General features: G+C 46.3%; 3 protein-coding genes across 13 annotated transcripts in view; 1 reads left to right on the forward strand and 2 right to left on the reverse strand.

Moving 5' to 3' along the window:
- LRWD1 (leucine rich repeats and WD repeat domain containing 1) overlaps positions 1 to 7,954 on the forward strand; it is a 28,109-nt gene extending 20,155 nt beyond the window's left edge. For all 3 annotated transcript variants that reach the window (XM_083479217.1, XM_083479218.1, XM_083479219.1), the window contains 7 exons: positions 1,317 to 1,524; positions 2,392 to 2,464; positions 2,547 to 2,690; positions 3,939 to 4,036; positions 6,082 to 6,240; positions 7,109 to 7,233; positions 7,540 to 7,954. In XM_083479217.1, the coding sequence (XP_083335343.1) occupies positions 1,317 to 1,524; positions 2,392 to 2,464; positions 2,547 to 2,690; positions 3,939 to 4,036; positions 6,082 to 6,240; positions 7,109 to 7,233; positions 7,540 to 7,680 (948 nt within the window). In that variant the 3' untranslated portion in view covers positions 7,681 to 7,954. The remainder of the gene's footprint in view (positions 1 to 1,316; positions 1,525 to 2,391; positions 2,465 to 2,546; positions 2,691 to 3,938; positions 4,037 to 6,081; positions 6,241 to 7,108; positions 7,234 to 7,539) is intronic.
- Positions 7,955 to 8,282: 328 nt separating this feature from the next.
- POLR2J (RNA polymerase II subunit J) lies at positions 8,283 to 13,389 on the reverse strand. The gene is made up of 4 exons (XM_083479503.1): positions 13,241 to 13,389; positions 12,128 to 12,217; positions 9,548 to 9,722; positions 8,283 to 8,521 (listed from the first exon to the last, which is right to left on the reverse strand). Exons 1-4 carry the CDS (start codon positions 13,291 to 13,293, stop codon positions 8,486 to 8,488), a joined length of 354 nt encoding a protein of 117 aa, XP_083335629.1. The 5' UTR covers positions 13,294 to 13,389; the 3' UTR covers positions 8,283 to 8,485.
- A 3,802-nt stretch (positions 13,390 to 17,191) lies between these two features.
- Positions 17,192 to 20,161, reverse strand: part of RASA4B (RAS p21 protein activator 4B) — a 49,828-nt gene continuing 46,858 nt past the window's right edge. For all 9 annotated transcript variants that reach the window (XM_083479235.1, XM_083479233.1, XM_083479240.1 and 6 more), the window contains exon 21: positions 17,192 to 19,786. In XM_083479235.1, the coding sequence (XP_083335361.1) occupies positions 19,650 to 19,786 (137 nt within the window). In that variant the 3' untranslated portion in view covers positions 17,192 to 19,649. The remainder of the gene's footprint in view (positions 19,787 to 20,161) is intronic.

A 20,161-nucleotide genomic window follows, 5' to 3' on the forward strand; every position in this document is an offset into this window, starting at 1 on the left:
TGATAGGAAGTGGAGATGGTGACTTAAAACCCAGGTGCTGCATTGAATTCTGTGTTTCCAAACATACTGTATTCTGCAAGCAAAAATTGTGTTACTGAAATCAAAAGTACAAAGCGAGCACATGAGAGTGACGAGTAGGATCTTTCCTGCCTTTCCTCCCCAGACATTTCTCTTCAGAACTCAGGTTACTAAATCTTTTATCAGAAACTGCCAACTCATTTTCATCTCTGTGACCAGAGGGACTTCCATAACAAGGGGTGGGAATGAAAGTTGAAAATTCTGCAATGCTACTAAATATATAATTAGATGTTTTAGCATGCATTAGCTGTTGCTGTAGCAGCAGCACCAATTCCAGGACTCATTTATGAGATGTTGCAATCTCTTTCTTACTGTTGTTTAATTTCCCTTTCACTGACAACATTCAGTCACAGCACCAAACTGTGCCAAACCAGGTTTGACCTTCCAAATGCACAAGCAAACCGTGGTTTAGGGCTGCTTCTCTCCTTTCTGTTTCCCATCCGCTCAGCATCCTTATTTTTGTGGTTCAGGGATCTCTGGCAATAGAACCACAGCTGTGAGATTGGCTTGTTAAAGAAGGCTTGCCAAGCACAAATAGATATGCTCTGATGCCTAGAAAGGGGAGTATTACAGCTTGTAGTTAGATGGATGGTCTTTTATCTATCTGTCAGCCTTTGAAGAACAGAGTTGGCAGTTGTGGTTGATGATAAACTCCCCACATCTGCAGGGCTAATTGCCCTTTTGTTCTGCTCAATAGTTATAAAAAGGTTTCCCCTGACTAAGAGGGCCCTGTCTAGCCTTCCCCCCGCCCCAAACTGGTTTTCCAGGTTGCTGGTTTGCTAGGCCTTTCCGAACTGAGCAAAACCCGCCAAACCTCCAATTTCCCAGGTTCCTGTGTGGACAGGCTTTGTAGAAGATTAACTTTCTTACTCCTCTCCCTATACATTGTATTTATGATAGCTATGTATTGCTTTGCATGTTTTTGCCATGTCCTTGTTTCCTCCTCCCCCTTTCCTGATTTCATTGTTGCCCCTTTTTTGTGAAAAGTCTCTATGTAACTTGTGCTTCTCCTCTCATAAATAAAATGACAATCAGGATTTATTTAAAAAAAAAGAAAAAAGATGTTATACCCTACTTTTCATTGCAAAGGCGTAGAGGAGCTTTGAGCAAATTTGTACCTAAAGTAGGACATTTTGTGTGTATGCCAAGTTACTGTGTGGGACCAAAGTGTTTATACACCTTTTGTAGTGCCTCTGCCTCACAGCTTGCGTTACTGATGACACATTTCCCCCCTCCAGGAGTTTTTCACTGTTGCATGGACAACTCTGACTATGGTCACTAGTGATGGGCGAAAGAAAAAGCACAATGTTCTGGCTGCTGCTGGGAGACGAGGAATTGTGAAGTTAATTCATGTGACCGCTGATTACTGCTATGGAGAGATCAAGGCACACAAGAAACCCATTGCTACTGCCTGCTTCAGTCCAACTTCTGAGACACATCTTTTCAGTAAGTCTCCCTCCAGGTTCACTCAATCAGCCCTTGCCAAAAGGCCTTTTTTCCATGAGGCAATGCAAAATAATGCTCTCTTTGTCTGTTCCATGGGTAGGACTGTTAATTTATTACAAATCTAAAGCCAGAATTTTGCAGCCATGAAAGCAGTATCTTTCAAGTTCACCTATGGCTGATAAAATTATGCAGATTCCATAGGTATCTGCTTGATCTAATTAATTTGAATTCAATTAGACATGCAATTAGCAGGTGCTGAACATGCGGTAATCATTTATCTCTGCACCATCTACATTTGCAATCTTGAATGCAGCCATAGCTGTTTAAGTCCATTACTTGCAGTGGGATGGAAACTCTGTTGCTGCCCAGCTGAAGCACGTGTCACCAGATGAGGGCTGGAGTGGGCACAGTGCAGGAAGTAGATCCATGTGAATAGGTAAAAGGTGAAGTCTACCTTCTCTTCTTGGAAGTCCAGTGCAAAAAGAAAAGGGAAACTTCCAAGTGAAACCTCCTGTAGGCAGTAACTTCAGCAAGGCAGTGGCTTAATATACCTTCCATGCCCTGTTTATGGCATACACTTTTAAGATGCAGGATGTTACAACATTTCTTAATTCTGAATTGGGGAAGGTCAGTAATGTTCTAATTTTTAACCACAGAGGTGTTTCCCCCCCTCTCTCTCCCTCTTCCTTCTGCCTCAAAGCCACCTTGGGTCCATGCCCCTCCCAGGACTCTCCTCCCTCTGCTCAGTGTGGTTGTATTCACATTGTTACCCTGAGTTCTTTTATGATGAAGGGCACGTTTTGGGTAGTTATTTTGAAGACTGCCTCTATCCTCACCAGGATGCATATTCTCTCTTCTTTCTCCCAGCTGCATCCTATGACAAGAAAATATGCATGTGGGACATTGGAGTTCCAGATTCCGATTATAATTTCAAAGAAAGGTAATGACACCATAACTAAAGTTAGGAAAAAGTGGTGAACTGTGAATGGAAGGTGGGAACTAAAATGTGCTTCATTTGCCAGACATCTGATGGTGCTAGAGACCATTGCCACACCCCTACGCATCGCCCTCGTGCCCTCTTGCCCAGACCGATACTTGGTGGCTGGCTGTGAGCAAGGTTGCTTTGCTTGGGACATTAGACTGGATGAAAAGCAGCAGAAAAACAGGTAAGTAAATCATGCCTGGTGTTACCAGGGCAGGGGAGGTAGAGGAGAGTGGTAATTATACCATGTAAGCACATTTCATACAGCTAGACCAGTTATGATAATTTTACAAAGATTATGTATTCAGTTTAGCTTTCCTTGCTGGGCAGGGGTTCTCTAGGGCCTCAGTTGATTCTCATGACATCTTCAATAGATAGTGATAATCTAGGAAATTGAGTATAGCACTGGCATAATTCCATAACAGGCAACTTACTCAACTGCACCCAATCAGAAAATAGAGGTGGCACACTTGCATAATTGTATCTGTATGCAAATAAGCTTAGGGTGCTATTATCAAATCCAACCACCCTATACGATGGCTGCAGCTTCCACCTTGACGCTGAAGATAGTTTTGTAATTTATTGCCATAAATCAGGGGGCACAGGTCATGGTGCGGCTGTTGTTGGTAACTCGTTAAAAGAAGTACATAACTTGCTATTGTGCTCCAGTTTGTTCTGCTAAAACAAATGGTACTTTTTTGTCCATTGGGTCAATCTGCCCTGTTCAGAGTTTTTGCTGACCCCAGTACATGGAGATGCCATAAGCAAAGAAAAGAAAGAAGGTAGTAAATATAGTGAGAGAAAATAGAGAACAGGTAACATGTATCTTAGGCTAGGATTTCCAATTTGTTTCTTCTCAGAAACCGGAGAAAGTACTGTAAATAATTCTTTATTTCCTCTATAACTTCTGACAATTCACCTTTTTCTCTGCCCTGTCATTACGTTGAGCACAGATTTATGGATGATGAGGGATTTTGAACCAAGGTCTCCTAGTATTAAATCCATCTGGAGACCATAAGTTCATCAAAACATAGAGAGATGCCTGTTTGTCCACCTTGCTTTAGGACTGGGCTATTCTGACAGGTCGTACTTTCCAGGGTCTAAGGCAGATGGCTTTCCCATCATCTGCCTACCTACCTCATCCTTTAAAATAGCAATACCATGTATGGAATCTGGGTTGTTCTGCATGCAAAGCACATGTTCTGGCATTCTGAGGTCACACCCCCATAGACGCTTGCAATATAATTGCTATGGTTTTTCAAAACTTGCTCCTCTGCTATGCGAACCACAAACTTACTTTTATTTATGCATTAAAAATCGCTGAAAACTGAAGACATGAGTTACTCTTTAATTGTACAGTTATGGTGCTTGCACAATAGTGTTGCACAATACTTTTTTTTAAAAAGTGGTCTTGTTCTTCCCAATGTTCCAGACCTTATGAAGTAGAATTCCAGTTCCCAGATGATGAGGGGAATGAAACAGCTTCCCATCGAGTGGATGGTCTGGCCTTTTTGAATGAAGACATTGTGGGTAAGAAATTTGCATTCAGATAGGTTAGCACCTGCAACTGCATGCGTAAGATGACATTGTTTCAGTGGCCTGGTTCACATGTAACACTAAGCCAAACCTGGCTATGTGTGAATGAGCAAGTGTGTGGGGACTCAAGAGGAAAAATTGTGGCTGCTTTGCCAGCTGCTGCACAACCTTGAACTAAGCCACATGTTCGAACCCAGAGTTGTCGTTTGTCTCTGTCCATACAAGCTTTGAACTGTAGCCAAGGTTTGTTCTTGGCTCACTATTTTTGTTTGCCTGGAGGAAGCAAACCATGTAACAATAAGTCAAACTGTGGCTTAGTTTTGGATAGTTGCAGCAGCAGCAAGGCCAGAGGGGGAAGGAAAGCAGCTGCAATTTTTCTTTTGATTATGATGGAGAACATAATACTTTCAAAGGACTCTTATCATTTTGATGATTCCATACAGAACAAGTTGCTTTCAGGTACTGTATGCAGTGAATGTCCATTCCGGAACACTGAAAAGAATAAGCTGTTAAAATCTATGGTGGCCATCAATCTTGAATTGTTTTGTAGAAAGATGATAAAGGATATTGGGAGGCATTAAATGCATAGAAAAATTAGTGAAAGTCTTAATTATAAAAGACATTTTAAAATGATCATATGTAATCACTTGGTATGATGATGAGAGCTGATCTGAAGAGTTAAGTGATTTTGAGTGATGATAACATTGGGTTGCAACTGCTAAGATTGCTATGATCCTTTGATTGGTGAACTAAAATCATGTGTGTAACCTGGAAGTGTGTATGAAAGATTGCTGTGGATGTGATTCTTCGCAGCCTCTTTATTTTTGAGGTTGCCCCTATGCACATTTATATTTCAATAAAGGCCTATCTTTTCACTTGAAGCCTGCAACCTTTTTTTCTGGGTGTCTGGAAGGAATATATTCAGTCTAGAAACCGCTCTTAAATTTCTCCATCTACTCGCGCACACTCCCTCATTCACACTTAGGCAGGGTCTTGCATAGTGTTGTGTGAAGTGGGACAATGTTTGTTGAGATGTTTTAGTTACGCCTTTGGCGTACTTCCCCAGCTTGCTTTCTTCTTTTGCACTTAGAAACATCTTTAATAAAATGGCTTTTTTTAGGAAAAGAAGAAACATTTTCTAGACAAATTGGCAGTAAGTAGACTCAAAAATCCCATTGAGCTAATGCACATGTTTAAAGAAAGAGATAAAAGTAGACTAAATGCCAGAGAAGATGGGTTAGAAAAGTTTACAAACTATTTGGTCAAAGCTGATGACCTTCAGTACCAGGGTACAGCATTGACTCCCTCCCATTTCCATGCTTGCCAAGTCATAAGAGATAAAGATAATGTTGCACTTTGATGACTTCTCTACAGAGAATGGGAAACCTCTTTCGTTCCTCATTTCAGGGTTTATGCTTTGTGAACCTGTTATCTTTATTGAAAGGCCCCAAGTCTTCCACATAGCTCCCCCTCCTTGGTGATTCTTATAGAACAGCAAGTATTCTGCACTCCATGTATGACAAGCTCCTCTCTTAAGTCATATGATACCAGTCCTAAATGTGCGCACATAGGTGGAGTAAGTCCTATTTAATTCTGTGGAACCTACTTCTGGGTAGAGATGTTGGTATGCAACTGCACTGCAAGTTACTGTGAGAAAAAATGTATGATTGAATCAGGTGCAGTATGGGGTCCCTCAGCTTCACTTTAAGGTTATGACTTCCTTTGGCTTTCTTTGGCACATTACCAGAAAGTAAATTTTGTGTTGCCATTATTAACCACCACCTTCTGTCAGGCCATAGGAACATAAGAAGCTGCCTTGTACCGAGTCAGACCACTGGTCCATCTACAGTAACTGGCAGGATTTCGTGGAGTCTTTCTCATTCCTACTTAGGGAAGCGATGCCTTCTGCATACAGAGCAAGTGCTCTCCCACTGAAAATTAGTATCTTAACTGATAAAAGCTAATTTCATAGGAAGATGCAGTGTTCTGGCAGCAGGCACACTACCTAGCAAGGCATGTTTCTTTTCTCTCCTCTGCAGTTACCAAGAGTTCTAAGACAGGGTCCATAAATCTCTGGAGCTGGAGCCGCTCTTTCAAGCAAGGGAAGGGGGGTCGCAGAACAGTGCAAGCCATCATCCTGGCTGAACTGGAGTGGTCCTCAACAGATCTGCCTTACCTCACCCTCAGCACGTGTCCAAGTAAGTGTCTCCCATACTGTTGACCCTGCCCTTTTCACCAGTGCTGCTGGTGCCTTCTGCCACTTAGGTCCCTGGGAGCTCTGAGCATCTAGAGGTGCTGGGTGGCAGGCTCTGCCCTCTCATGTCTCTCAGGCATTGTATTTCATGAAGTGTGACATCTCAAAAAGCATGACAGCACCAGATAAGCCCACCTGGAGGGAGGCTGTGTAGCTGCAGCATCACTAGTGTCCAGTTGAAAGTGGGCATTGATAGCAATGCTGAGCAGGAGCAGTGAATCCAAACTTTGCCAGGAAGTGGTCTATGACAGCAGAATAATAGAGGAATGCCCCCCCCCCAACTTCCAGACTACCTTTTCCCATGCTTGGAGCAAAGGCCAAGTCAAGGGTGTGCCCTGCTCTGTGCATTGGGCTGGTGACAACCTGAGACAGCCCTGTGGTGGTTGCAGGAGCCAGGAAATCCTGAGCTGGTCCAACAGCAGCAATGTAGAAGTCTCCTATAATTATCATCTGGGAGTCCTTTAACACCACAGTCAAAAATACATTAGTCAGAGAGAGTGTTGGGCAGCTGGGTGGGCAGTACACAAAGAGCATCTTTAATTTCTCTTAAGACTCAGTGTTAGATGCAGGCCTTAGAATTCTTCCCCTAGTTCCCAGTCAGGAAGAACAAACTCTGGCAAACCACAGGAACCTCCCTCCCCAACCCTCTAGCCTGAGTTTGTGCTGCAACGGGTATCCAGTGGGACAGAGCTGGGCAAGATCTGGCCTGCTTTGACTTCTCCATCTTACAGGTGCACTCATGCATCTTTGAATTATATCCTTCTGACTGAAACCGTAAGATTGATTTGATTTGGACCCTTTTGCTTCTGCAGCAGAAGAGTACGTGTTCTGTGGTGATGAGAAAGGAAGTGTCTGGATGTATGACCTCAGCAACCACTTGTCCACTCTGAGTGCCACAAAGGAAGAGTCGTCAGTTAAGAGAATAGGGCCTTCGCAGGTACAGGGGCAATTTATCTTTCTGGGGTTTGTGTCCTGATGTTCAATTATGGGACAACAGGTACAAACGTATATTTGATTTCAAATATGTTACTGGCTATTTAGAGGTTAAAGACATTTTGAAAGATACAGTAAATCACCTTTGAAAGAGTTTTCTTAACTCTAGAATTTTGTATAGGATGAAAAATGGTTTGGAATATTTAATAAAAATGTTTTTATACTGCATTCTAGAAAGTGTACTGCAACAAGGTTGAATTGTATATAAAATGAGACAGTAAGCTCTTCCCTCTCAATCTTTTCTGCTTAGGTCCTGAAGTGGCCAGAATTGAAAGCAAATGGTGAGCTGCTGACAGATGTCCTGGTGAACAATGTAGTCACAGACCCCACCTTCACTTACCTGGTTGCTCTCACCGACGTAAACATTGCCGCAATATGGAAGAAAGCCTAGGTGTTCTGGCGTGGCCCCACAAAAGGAGCCACATTTTTCGCCCACATTTCAGTAGTGCAGTATTTGTGACCGTTCTGGAAATAACCAAGGTTGGGGTGGGGTGGGGATTTAAACTTCATGTGAATTAATTCAAGGAAAATCAACTGAAGGGTTGGCTGGAAGCTTGTGCTGGCCAATACCCACATCTTTTAACTGTGACTTTTACTTTTATTGGTGTTTTAAAGTGTATTTGTTTTATAGAAAGACAGTATTTAATAAAACTTGATAAAAGCTAGCTGAAGTTCTTTTAAAATTATGGCAGGCAGGAGAGTTGACAGGTACCACTTTGCTGAGCACTAACAACCTGCATATATCAATTAAAAACGACACAAATACCCTCAAAATTGGGGAAATGTTAAATATGTTTGAGTAGATGGAGCGTTTTAAGTAGTGGTTGGGATTAATTAGAATTTAACGAAGTTTTGTACTTTGCAGGTAGGGTTCAGATCCTTAACCTTAGAGCAGAACCCTTTTCCCTCATACTCTTGAAACATGGCACACAAATGATATTAGCTTTGTCTTCTTCAGGTCTTTACCAATCTTTTCAAACAAAGCAACTTGGATGAAAAACATAAGTATAATTTATTAGCTAAAAAATAAAATAAATCAACGGGATCTCATGTCCAGCTGCCTTCTACACATATACACACATTTCTTGGAGGATGCAGAGCAATGTAAAGGCATTATTAAACACTTGCTATTAGCCTGCTATATAAGGAAAAACTAAATTATGCATTTACAACAGATAGACAAAAATGTCATGTACTTATTCAATTCCTTCTTGTTTGTCTTTGATGGCAACCTGAAAGAGAGGCAGAGAATAAGTCTTTGAGTGAAGTTTGATCCAGTTTCTCACAGAAATCAACTTTTTTGTGGTAGAGCAGGGACAGAAGGAGAAAAACAATTTCAATGAAGGCTCAAACAGAAAGTAGGGGTTACATAAAGCCAGTTTAAAAGACCTTCCTTTTCTGCAGTTAATCACCTGTACTTACTACAGAAAAGAGTCTGGACTTCAGGTGGGTTGTATCCCAGCCTTAGCCACAGCAGAATTACCAAAGGAAAACAGCAGAACCACACAGGGCTCCAAACTTTGTGTTGCAGAGGTGGTTCTCTCACCCTCCATGGCAAACTGAATCAGATGAAATTCCCTCCCACTCACTATGAATGCTGCTGCTGCCCAGGGACTAGCTCATCCCTGCAGATTTCTTTTTTCTGAATTGGTGGATTCCATTTTGGGCCACACCCATTCAAACATGTAGCAGGGATGAGGACAGAAAAAATTGGGGTGGGGGGAGCTCTGTGAAAAGTGTATTGAAATTTAAGAAAGGAAGGAGGATAAAGTCTCAGCACTTTTGAGAGAAAGGAGTCCTAAGGAAATGGTCCCGAGTCTCCCAAAATCTCATTGGTGCTTCAAGTGCCATACGACTGCCCCATGTTGAAAAGTGAGGAACCAGCAGAGGTCTTACTAGGGATACTCCCACAAGACACCTCATTATAGGGGGAGCTACCCCTAGTTGAATGTGTCTCCCTATCAAGAGAAAATGGCTCATTTTTGCCATTAAACAGTGTTTGAACCCCTGGGTCAGTCCACCCTGGATGGCTCTCAAAACATCTCCTATCCCTGGGGTCTGAAAGGATAGATAATGCCTCTGCTTCACCTGGGTGATGGTGGATTAACCCATCTGGCAGCATGCCAAGCAGTCACCACCCAAGCGCAGCTTCTTACCCAGTTCACAGCTATATATCTTGAGGCACAGAGGAGACACCTCCCACTGACAGGTCATTCCATAAAAGCAATGCCAAGGCAACTTTAAATGCGCCAACTTACCCGGAACCTCTCCTCAAGGAGGGAGAGCTCGCTGATGAGATCTGTGATGGCGTTGGTGAAGGCTTCTTGGGGACTGTAATCAGGGGTGGTTTGGACACGAATGATGATCTTATGCTCCAGTGGATGAGGGACCTTGTACCCTGCAAACAGCACCTGAGGGTCTTTCAATAACTGCCTGGGAAGGGGAGGAAGAAAAGGGACACACATAAAGTATACTGTGAAAAGTGTGGTTTGCCTTGCTAGATCAGACCGAGGACCAGCTACCTTAGGCCAGAGGAGGACAACTAAGATGCTGAAAAGTCTGGAAACTGGGGCTGGGTGATAACTGGTTTTCAACTTCATGATATACCAGCAGCTAAATACTGTAACAGACTGATATATCACAATGTCTGAAATGCAGATTGGCTGTTGCTTCCTCCTCACCCAAGGGGAGAAAGAAGCAGCTGAGATACATCACCCAGCTTTCCAGCTGAGCAAGACTCCATACCGCATCCATCTCAGATGAGCTTCCTTAAAGGTGCAGGCAGATGGAGCCTGAGAAGGCCCATAAAGTATGGTTAAAAGATGAGAACATGTAGCCTGCAGAAGGAAAGATCAAGTGGAGATGTGAAAACTATCTTGAAATATCTGGTAGCTGCTGTGCAAAACACAGAGCAGACTTCTCTATACTGGCAGCACTATTATTATTATTATTTTTAATTAAGTTTGTACACCGCTCTCCATCAGTAGATCTTAGGGAAGGTCACAGCATAAAATGACAATGTAAAAAAACAAAATACATAATAAAAATATGAACAAAAAAAAACCTAATAATCCCCACTCCCAAAACACATTTAAAAGGGCATTGGGTATTGGCCAAACATTCTCATGTTGCCACTCTCCAAAACTCTTGTGAAGGGGCACACGAAGAAGGGCCTCAGTGGATACAGTGGTACCTTGGGTTACAGACACTTCAGGTTACAGACTCCGCTAACCCAGAAATAGTACCTTAGGTTAAGAACTTTGCTTCAGGATGAGAACAGAAATCGTGCAGTGGCAAGCCCCATTAGCTAAAGTAGTACCTCAGGTTAATAACAGTTTCAGGTTAACAACAGACCTCCAGAATGAATTAAGTTCTTAACCCGAGGTACCACTGTAATTGGGCCTTTTCTGCAATGGTTCCCTGTTTGTGGAATGAACCAGGGAGGTTCAACAGGATCTTAAACTAGATTGGCTTAAGCAGGCTCTTAAATAATTTTAAATGTCAGGATCTTATGATCCTAAATGCCAATTAGGAGCAGAGTCTACTACAGGGATGGCTATCCAGATGTCAATTCCCATCAGCCCTAGCCAGCATAGTCAAGGGTCCATGATGATGGGAGTTGCAATCCAACAATATTTAAAGGCCACAGGTTCACTATATCTGATGCTATTCTCTACTTCGGGCATAAGATCCAAGGAACTGCGGTCTCCAGAAGGAGCTTGACTTCTTTCCTTGGGGCTGGAAGGAAGTGGCAGAACATTACTACTAAAACCTCTAATGAACATGCCACATTTTACTTTCCCAGCAGCCTATGTAACATCCATGCTTTCAGTAATTTAGCCAGTCAAAAACGCTTGACAGTGTCCAACAAACTCACTTTTTCATAGGTATATTTGTATCAATTTACCGTATTTTGTGGCCCATAGGATGCACCAAGTTGTTTTTTTGGGGGGGGGGGGAATAAAGAAAAAAAAATTTATTCCCCCCCCCCCAGGTGCGGGGCTGGAAGAACCAGGTCGGGGAACAGCGGCTAGGCGCTCTCTGCCTCCCCGCTGTCCCCCGAGCTTGTGGGGCTGGCTATGGGGAGAAGTGCGCTGATCCCGGGACTGCAGGCAGCTCTGCGCGGCCATCGGGAATGGGGTGGGACTTCGCGCCCGGCTCCCGGTGGCCGCGCACAGCTGCGCTGATCCCGGGACTGCAGGCAGCTCTGCGCGGCCATCGGGAATGGGGTGGGACTTCGCGCCCGGCTCCCGGTGGCCGCGCACAGCTGCGCTGATCCTGGGACTGCAGGCAGCTCTGCGCGGCCATCAGGAACGGGGCGGGACTTCGTGCCCGGCTCCCGGTGGCCGCGCTGATCCCAGGACTGCAGGCAGCTCTGCGCGGCCATTGGGAACGGGGCGGGACTTCGCGCCCGGCTCCCGGTGGCCGCGCAAAGCCTGCATTCGCCCCATAGGACGCACACACATTTCCCCTTCATTTTTGGAGGGGAAAAAGTGCGTCCTATAGGGCGAAAAATACGGTACATGCCAAGGGCTCCCATAGGTAATCTGGGGAAGATCACCCAGAGCCTACCAGGAGTATGGAAAAGCAACAACCTCATTGTCTCCTTGACCAGGCACAGGCAAACTCCAGCCCTCCAGATGTTTGGGACTACAATTCCCATCATCACTGACCACTGGTCCTGTTAGCTAAGGATGATGGGGATTGTAGTCCCAAACATCTGGAGAGCCAAAGTTTGCCTATGCCTGTCCTTGACCATCATGCTAGTTTGAGACAGGTGCTGCTTTCAAACAACCCCACCCAAACCTTGCTGTAAAACGAGAGCCATTGTTACTCACGACTTAATGATATTCCCCAGAGTGTGATCTTCCTTGTTGATGGTAAACAGGCAGGCATTCGGCACTTTGGTATCCTTATTTATTGTAATCCTGGAAGGAAAAGGTGGAGCAGGGAAGAGACTTTTCAAAACTGTTTTGAAAATGCAAGGCTAATTTCAATGCCATCTAATACAAGACTTTCCTTGATAGGAGGCAAGGCTTGTTGCATCAGCTTTGCCGAAAACCCAACTTCATCAGGCCCCTTAACTGTGCAAGTCCTGAAGCTCACTGGTTGACTCTTGGGAAGGTCACGGCCTCTCAGCCTAACCTACCTCCCAGGGTTGTTGTGGGGACTAAAGGGGAAGGGGGGGTGGGAACTATGTACGCCACCTTGAGCTCCTTGGAAGAAAAAGTGAAATATGACAGCAGGGACATCACCTTGCCAACAAAGGTACGTATAGTTAAAGCTATGGTTTTCCCAGTAGTGATGTATGGAAGCGAGAGCTGGACCATAAAGAAGGCTGATCGCTGAAGAATTGATGCTTTTGAATTATGGTGCTGGAGGAGACTCTTGAGAGTCCCATGGACTGCAAGAAGATCAAACCGATCCATTCTGAAGAAATCAGCCCTGAGTGCTCACTGGAAGGACAGATCCTGAAGCTGAGGCTCCAATACTTTGGCCACCTCATGAGAAGAGAAGACTCCCTAGAAAAGACCCTGATGTTGGGAAAGATGGAGGGCACGAGGAGAAGGGGACGACAGAGGACGAGATGGTTGGAGAGTGTTCTCGAAGCTACCAGCATGAGTTTGACCAAACTGGGGGAGGCAGTGGAAGACAGGAGTGCTTGGCGTGCTCTGGTCCATGGGGTTAAGAAGAGTCGGACACGACTAAACAACACCAAAACTGCAAAAACAGATAAATAATCTCGGCTTGCACACAAGCTAGAAACTTAACGAAGCGCGATTCTGGTCCACCCCATGGCGCCCAGCAAGTGCCGCCCAGACCCCCCCCCAACCCCCACGGGGGATGCTCTTCCACTGATATGTGGTCCCCCTTCGTTCCCACCCAGACCCCAAGATGGTCACAGGCCTCCCCGCTGCCCAGGCCATCGTAGCTTTCCTCCCCTCACTCACTTCTTCTCTCCTTCGAAAAGCAGGAAGGACTCGAAGGCCGGAGGCGCGTTCATCGCTCCCCGCTCGTTTGTTTCGGCTCCCGGCGCAACAGGGAAAACCGCTTCCGGGTTGGAGTCACGCTTCCGCTTCCGGGTGATTTTCACGCGCTCCCCCAGTCCGTTCGGAGTGAAGAGCGATCGCTTTCATACCTATAGCTCCTCCCTCTGGCGGCCACGGGGAGGAAGCGCAACCTGCCGGGCTTATTATCCCCTTCCCAAGATGTCTTTACCTCCCCCTTGTGGACAGAGGCGGAAACGCAAGCTCCCGCCACGCGCGCGCGCTCTCTCCCTCGATTTAAATGGGAAAGTAACATTAAAATGTGGGAGGCTTCAAAAACCAGATGAATCGTTTGTTGAAGGCAGCAGCCCTTTTTAAAAAAAGCTTTCAGCTAGCTGCTATTTATTTTTGTCTTTTTAAAAAAAGACCACCCCTTCATATGTTATGTGAGTTTCAATTTTGCTAGCTGCTTTCAACATCAAGGGGTGGGGATGGAAATAGAAGCCCTATGCAAAATCACAATAAATTAATATGTAAGTACTGTACATTCACTTTTCAAGGGAGGCGGGAGGTGCTGTGGGTTAAACCAGTGTTTCCCAACCGGTGTTCCGCGGCACACTAGTGTGCCGTGAGACGTTACCTAGTGTGCCGTGGGAGGGAGGCTCCCCAGGCTTAAGGAAGCTATCCCCCCAGCCGCGCAAGCTCCGCGCAAGCTCCCAGAGCGATGCCAAAGCTGCGCGCACCTTTGCCATCGCTCTCCAACCCGTTCGGGGGGCTGGGGTCGGGGGAAGCTCCAGCTTCCCCCGCCCGCAGCCTCCCAAGCCCCGAGAGCGATGGCGAACGTGCGCACACCATCGCCATCGCTCTCTGACCTGTTCGGGGGGCTGGGGAGGGGGGAAGCTCCGGCTGCCCGCGCAAGGTCCCAGAGCGATGGCGAAGGTGTGCACACCTTCGCCATCGCTCTCCGACCTGCTCTGCGGGCTGGGGACGGGAGAAGCTCCGGCTTCCCCCGCCCCCAGCCCGCGCAAGGTCCCAGAGCGATGCCGAAGGTGCGCACACCTTCGCCATCGCTCTCTGACCTGCTCTGGCGGCTGGGGGCGGGGGAAGCTCGGGCTTCCACCACCCCCAGCTCCTGCAAGCTCCGGGAGCAATGGCAAAGGTGCGCTCACCTTCGCCATCGCTCTCGGACCCTTTCTGGGGGCTGGGGGTGGGGGAAGCTCTGGCTTCCCCCACCTCCAGCCCCGCAAGCTCTGGGAGTGATGGCGAAGGTGCGCTCACCTTTGCCATCGCTCTCGGACCCTTTCTGGGGGCTGGGGGTGGGTGAAGCTCTGGCTTCCCCCACCTCCAGCCCCGCAAGCTCTGGGAGTGATGGCGAAGGTGCGCTCACCTTTGCCATCGCTCTCGGACCCTTTCTGGGGGCTGGGGGTGGGGGAAGCTCTGGCTTCCCCCACCTCCAGCCCCGCAAGCTCTGGGAGTGATGGCGAAGGTGCGCTCACCTTTGCCATCGCTCTCGGACCCTTTCTGGGGGCTGGGGGTGGGGGAAGCTCTGGCTTCCCCCACCTCCAGCCCCGCAAGCTCTGGGAGTGATGGCGAAGGTGCGCTCACCTTTGCCATCGCTCTCGGACCCTTTCTGGGGGCTGGGGGCGGGGGAAGCTCGGGCTTCCCCCACCCCCAGTCCCGCAAGCTCCGGGAGCCACTCTGGCTCCCATTCTGGGGGCTGGGGTCGGGGGAAGCTCGGGCTTCTCCCGCCCCAGCCCCGCGTCTGGGGGGGGGGGGATAATTTTTTTCCCTTTATTTCCCCCCCAAAATCTAGGTACGTCCTATGGGCCGGTGCGTCCTATAGGGCGAAAAATAGGGTAGTCAATATAGGCACAGAGTTAATTTTTTAAACATTTTCTAATGGTGGTGTGCCTTGAGATTTTTTTCATGAAACAAGTGTGCCTTTGCCCAAAAAAGGTTGGGAAACACTGGGTTAAACCACAGAGCCTAGGACTTGCTGGTTGGCGGTTCGAATCCCCGCAACGGGGTGAGCTCCCGTTGCTCGGTCCCTGCTCCTGCCAATCTAGCAGTTCAGAAGCATGTCAAAGTGCAAGTAGATAAATAGGTACCACTCCAGCGGGAAGGTAAATGGTGTTTCTGTGCACTGCTCTGGTTCGCCAGAAGCGACTTAGTCATGCTGGCCACATGACCTGGAAGCTGTACGCCAGCTCCCTCGGCCAGTAAAGTGAGATGAGCGCCGCAACCCCAGAGTCACTCACGACTGGACCTAATGGTCAGGGGTCCCTTTACCTTTACATTCACTTTGGAGCAGGTGAGCTGTTTGCCTGCTGGCCTGGTCCTCACTGTTGACGCACAGCTCCAAGACTCTCCTGCTCTCCCTTCTTATGAATCATAGAATCATACAATTGTAGAGTTGGAAGGGACCCTGAGGATCATCTAGTCCAACCCCCTGCAATGCAGAAATATGCAGCTGTCCCATACGGGGATCAAACCTGCAAGCGTGGCATTATCAGTACCACACTCTAACCAACTGAGCTACCCAGGCATTTCTCACAACTGATTTTTTGTCTTTAAACCAGAGTTGGACCATACAGTTCTTCAAACAGAGGACTGTTTTCTGTCAAGTAGTCTATACCAACCTACCCTGAATCCAAGCGAAGCTGAAGGGTGTGTCCACCTTAGGGAACAGGTAAGTGTCCCCCCTCCCCCACCCGGTGTGCTTTACAGCTCCCCTCACCCCCTGGTTGTTCACATCAGCACAGCTTCATTGATGTCATATTTGCTTGTTTGGTACACACCCAAACCAATGGATTCAAATGTTGAGAAATAAGATTCCAACTAAACATTAGGAGGAACGTTCTGACACCAAGAGCTGCTCAACAGTGGAACAGAAGACCTCAAAGTGGTAGACTCTCCTTTGTTGTGTTTAACAAGAGGTTGGACGGACAGTCTGTCAGGGATTCTTTAGCTGCGGTTCCTGCCTTGCAGGGGGTTGGACTAGATGACCCTTGTTGCATTTATAGAATTGTTTTGATTTTTATGCTGCAACATTTCTGCTGCGCTGCATGTTGCAAAACCACCACGTGGCCTCTTCTGATGAAGAGAAGATAAATAAATAGATAATCAATAAATAATCAAGCACAGTTAGAAATGGCTGAAGGACTCCCAAGATGGTTGGAGAAAAACACATCAGACGGTTGTACTTTATATTTCATAACAAAGTGCAGGATGCATATGCCTTCTGGCCAGTGTCGCATGAAAGCAGATCAAAAAACCAGGATGGGAAATGGTAAACGAGAGAGTGGGCAAGGCCTAAACGCCTAAATATGGAAGTGCTGATGGACCTTGGAGCCGACTTGGAAATCACAACCTCTTACAGGGGCCTGCTGTGTGTGTGTGTATGTGTGTGCCTCCATGTGACAGCTTATTATTAATGGTATCTTTTAATCTCTCTCTCTGTGTGTGTGTTTAAATTTATCGGATTTTCCATGGAAACATTAAATCCAGATTAAACTGGGCGGAGGAGGGAGATGATACAGAATGGTGTGGGGACAAAGTCTGATGGATGCTGTATGAGTCCAAAATAAACTGCTGTGAAGAAACACAACCCTAAACCCAGCAAAAGCCGCTTTCAGGCCTCCTGGAGAAGGAAGAAAAATCATTCCAGGTGCTGCTACCTTTTGCGTTGCTGCAATGGCCCACACTAAATGTTTCAGGAAGCTCCTTCTTTTCCATCCCTGGTGGTTGCCGCTTTTCCTGTGGCTACTCCCTAGTGAGCAGTAAGGTAAAATCCATATATGATCAGAGGCACTCTTGTTACCCTGTAAGTTCCAAAAGGAGAGCGTTGATGCTGAAAAGCAACAAAGGGCAAACCATGTTGTAGCTAGCCAGATAGTCGCAAACAAGATGGGAGGGTGTGATAAAAGAGACTTTATTCTACATCAAGAGTGGCTGCTGGCTTGGAAGGGCAGCTGTCCAGACAGATCAAACAGCCATTCGAGGGATAGAGAATAAGTGGCCCTCTGGATATTGTTGGACTCCAGTTCCCATCAGGCCCAGATGATGGTCAAGGATGATGGGAGTTGGAGTCCAACACCCCCCTCCATTCAACTATTTTTCCCCATGCAATGGCATATACTCATTTGTTTTATTGCATGCAAATTTTATAATTTTAAAATTCCTCCCGTGCTTAGAGCTACTGCTGAGCTTGGAAATATATATAGCCCACCTGGTCTAGCTCAGAGGTATTTGCAGGGTTGAGGCAGAAGACTCAAATGGCACCGTTTCCCCCTCTGCTCCTATTATAGTAACCATAGACTATCAAGTCATGAAAGTCCTGCTAGATCAGACCAGGTGCAGCACCCTATTTCCCTAGAGTGGCTAACAAGGAAGTCCACAAACAGGACATGAGGCCAACAACCCTTTTCTATGGTCCAAGGTCACCAACATCTGGCATTGGGAGGTACACTGCTTTTAAGCATGGCTAGTAGACCTCTCCTCCATGGACTTCTCAAAGCCTCTTTTAAAGCCATCTAAGCTTGTAAGCCAAGGCTGCAGTTCTCTCTCTTTTTCAACAGCTCTTTTAATTCCAATCTGTTATCTGCAGTGGCCTGGACAATGGTAGGGCCGGCCTTAATCCCAGCTGGGGACCCTTTTTTCCAGATAATGTGGCCTTTCTGGGAGAACCATTGCTCATCATATCAGCAAGAACTCCCATGGAGTTGAGAGGGCAGACTCTCCCATTCCCCAGTATTCAGACTGCTAGCTGCCCAGGGGTACATGTGGAAAGGCCACAAAAGGACGAAATAAAGAGCAACATAAGAACCTAAGAACAGCCTGTTGGAACAGCCCAGCATCCTGTTCTCACAGCAACCAACTAGATCCCTGTGGGAAACTCAGAAGCAGGATCCGAGTGCAAGAGCTCTCGCCCTTCCTGTGGCTTCCAGCAACTGGTCTCCAGAAAAAACTGCCTCAGTCAGTGGAGGCTGATAAACAACCATCATGGCTAGTAAGCATTGATAGTCCTCTCCTCCCTGAATTTGTAGCCATCCAAGTTGGTGGCCATCACTGCCTCCTGTGGGAGGGATTGAGTTATGTGCTACTACATGAAGTCCTTTCTTTTATTCTGAACCTTCCAACATTCAGCTTCACAGAATGTCTACAAGTTCTAGCCTAATGAGAGAGAGGGAGAAAAACTTCTCTATCCATTTCTGCATGACAAGCAGAATTCTATATACTTCCATCAAGCGACCCTCTTCTTGCTCGCCTTGCTAGCCAGTGTGGTGTAGTGGTTAAGAGCGGTAGACTCGTAATCTGGTGAACCGGGTTCGCGTCTCCGCTCCTCCACCTGCAGCTGCTGGGTGACCTTGGGCCAGTCACACTTCTCTGAAGTCTCTCAGCCCCACTCACCTCACAGATTGTTTGTTGTGGGGGAGGAAGGGAAAGGAGAATGTTAGCCACTTTGAGACTCCTTCGGGCAGTGATAAAGCGGGATATCAAATCCAAACTCTTCTTCTTTCCTCGAAACGAAAAAGGGAATCCCCTTGATCATTTCGCTTTCCCTTTCCTGAACCTTTTCCGACTCTACAATATCCTTTTCAGGTGAGGCGACACAGCACTCAAAATGTGGCTGCACCATAGATTTGTTTAACAGCAACAGGATAACTGGCAGTTCTGTTTTCAATTTCTTTCCTAGCATGGAATTTACCTTTTTTCACGCTGCCACATACTAGGCTAACATCTTGACTGCGCTATCCACTACAACGCCAAGGCCTCACTTCTGGTCACTCACTGCTTCCCCCTCAAACACAGTAGACCACTGGTATGTATTTTCAAAAGCACCTCTGTCATGAGGTCTAGAAACCTACTTTTTCTTACTATTTTCAAACTGTTAAATCTGTAGTTCTCAAGAATGCAAAGTTCTGGATGAAAATCACAGGCAATAAAACAACCAGCTTTGGTGTTCCATTAAGGCTAGGGGCTGAACTTCTACAGTAGTTGTTTAGGGCATAAAAAAAAAATCTTGCGGGTTTTCCTTTAAAAAAGCTCCATAATTTTTGAAATATGGCAACCCTATAGTTGCTGTTTTTTAGACTGGTGAAGATGAATGCTTTTGTGTTGTGTCTCCTAGATTGATCTCAGTTTTGTCTTCAGAGTTCAAAGGAGTTCAGAGGAGAGTCGTTCCCAAAAGGAAAGGTGATGCAAGTTACGAGAATCAGGGCCCCACTCTATCCCATTTCCACCTCATCAGATGATCACAAGTCCAGAGTGAGAGAGACAGAAAGAGAGAGACAGAAAGAGGAGAAACACCCTCTGTTCCAGATGTTTGGCAGCAGAACTGCCCGAAGGAGGCAGACATGGGCCTAGCTTGCAGTCACGTCTGCAGTTCCACAAGATGATTTCGGTCCTGGTTGGCCAAGTCACTCAACCGGGAAAGCTCCTTACTGTGAATTTCTTCAAGATCTTGCAACACCTGGAAAAGCCGGCTAGGTCCATCGGCATTTTCAGGGTCTGTAGCAGGAGAGAGAAAGAGAGAGAACAGGATTATGTGCAGGTAGTCCATTCACAGCACATTGTCAATAAATCAGTAAGAATGCATGAATCTCCTTTCCTTAGTCATGCTGCAAGAAGTACCTTTTAAATACAACAACAACAACAAGCTGGAGAGAGCCATCCATGTTTCAGGATTCAACCCAAAGTGTTCAGTATTCTTTAAAAAGAGCAGAGGCAACCAAGGCTGAAGGCTACCGAAACAGCATGGAAGCTTTCCCACTGCTGAATTTTCTATTGAACATCTTTCAATTTAGACATGTTCCTATGTTTAAATTGAAAATTTTCAACCAAAGAACCCCGTGCTTTCCATACTACTTAATTACTTTTGGGTCA

This window comes from Podarcis liolepis (genome assembly GCF_965112155.1).
Source record: "Podarcis liolepis genome assembly, chromosome: 16".
NCBI classification, from domain to species: domain Eukaryota; kingdom Metazoa; phylum Chordata; class Lepidosauria; order Squamata; family Lacertidae; genus Podarcis; species Podarcis liolepis.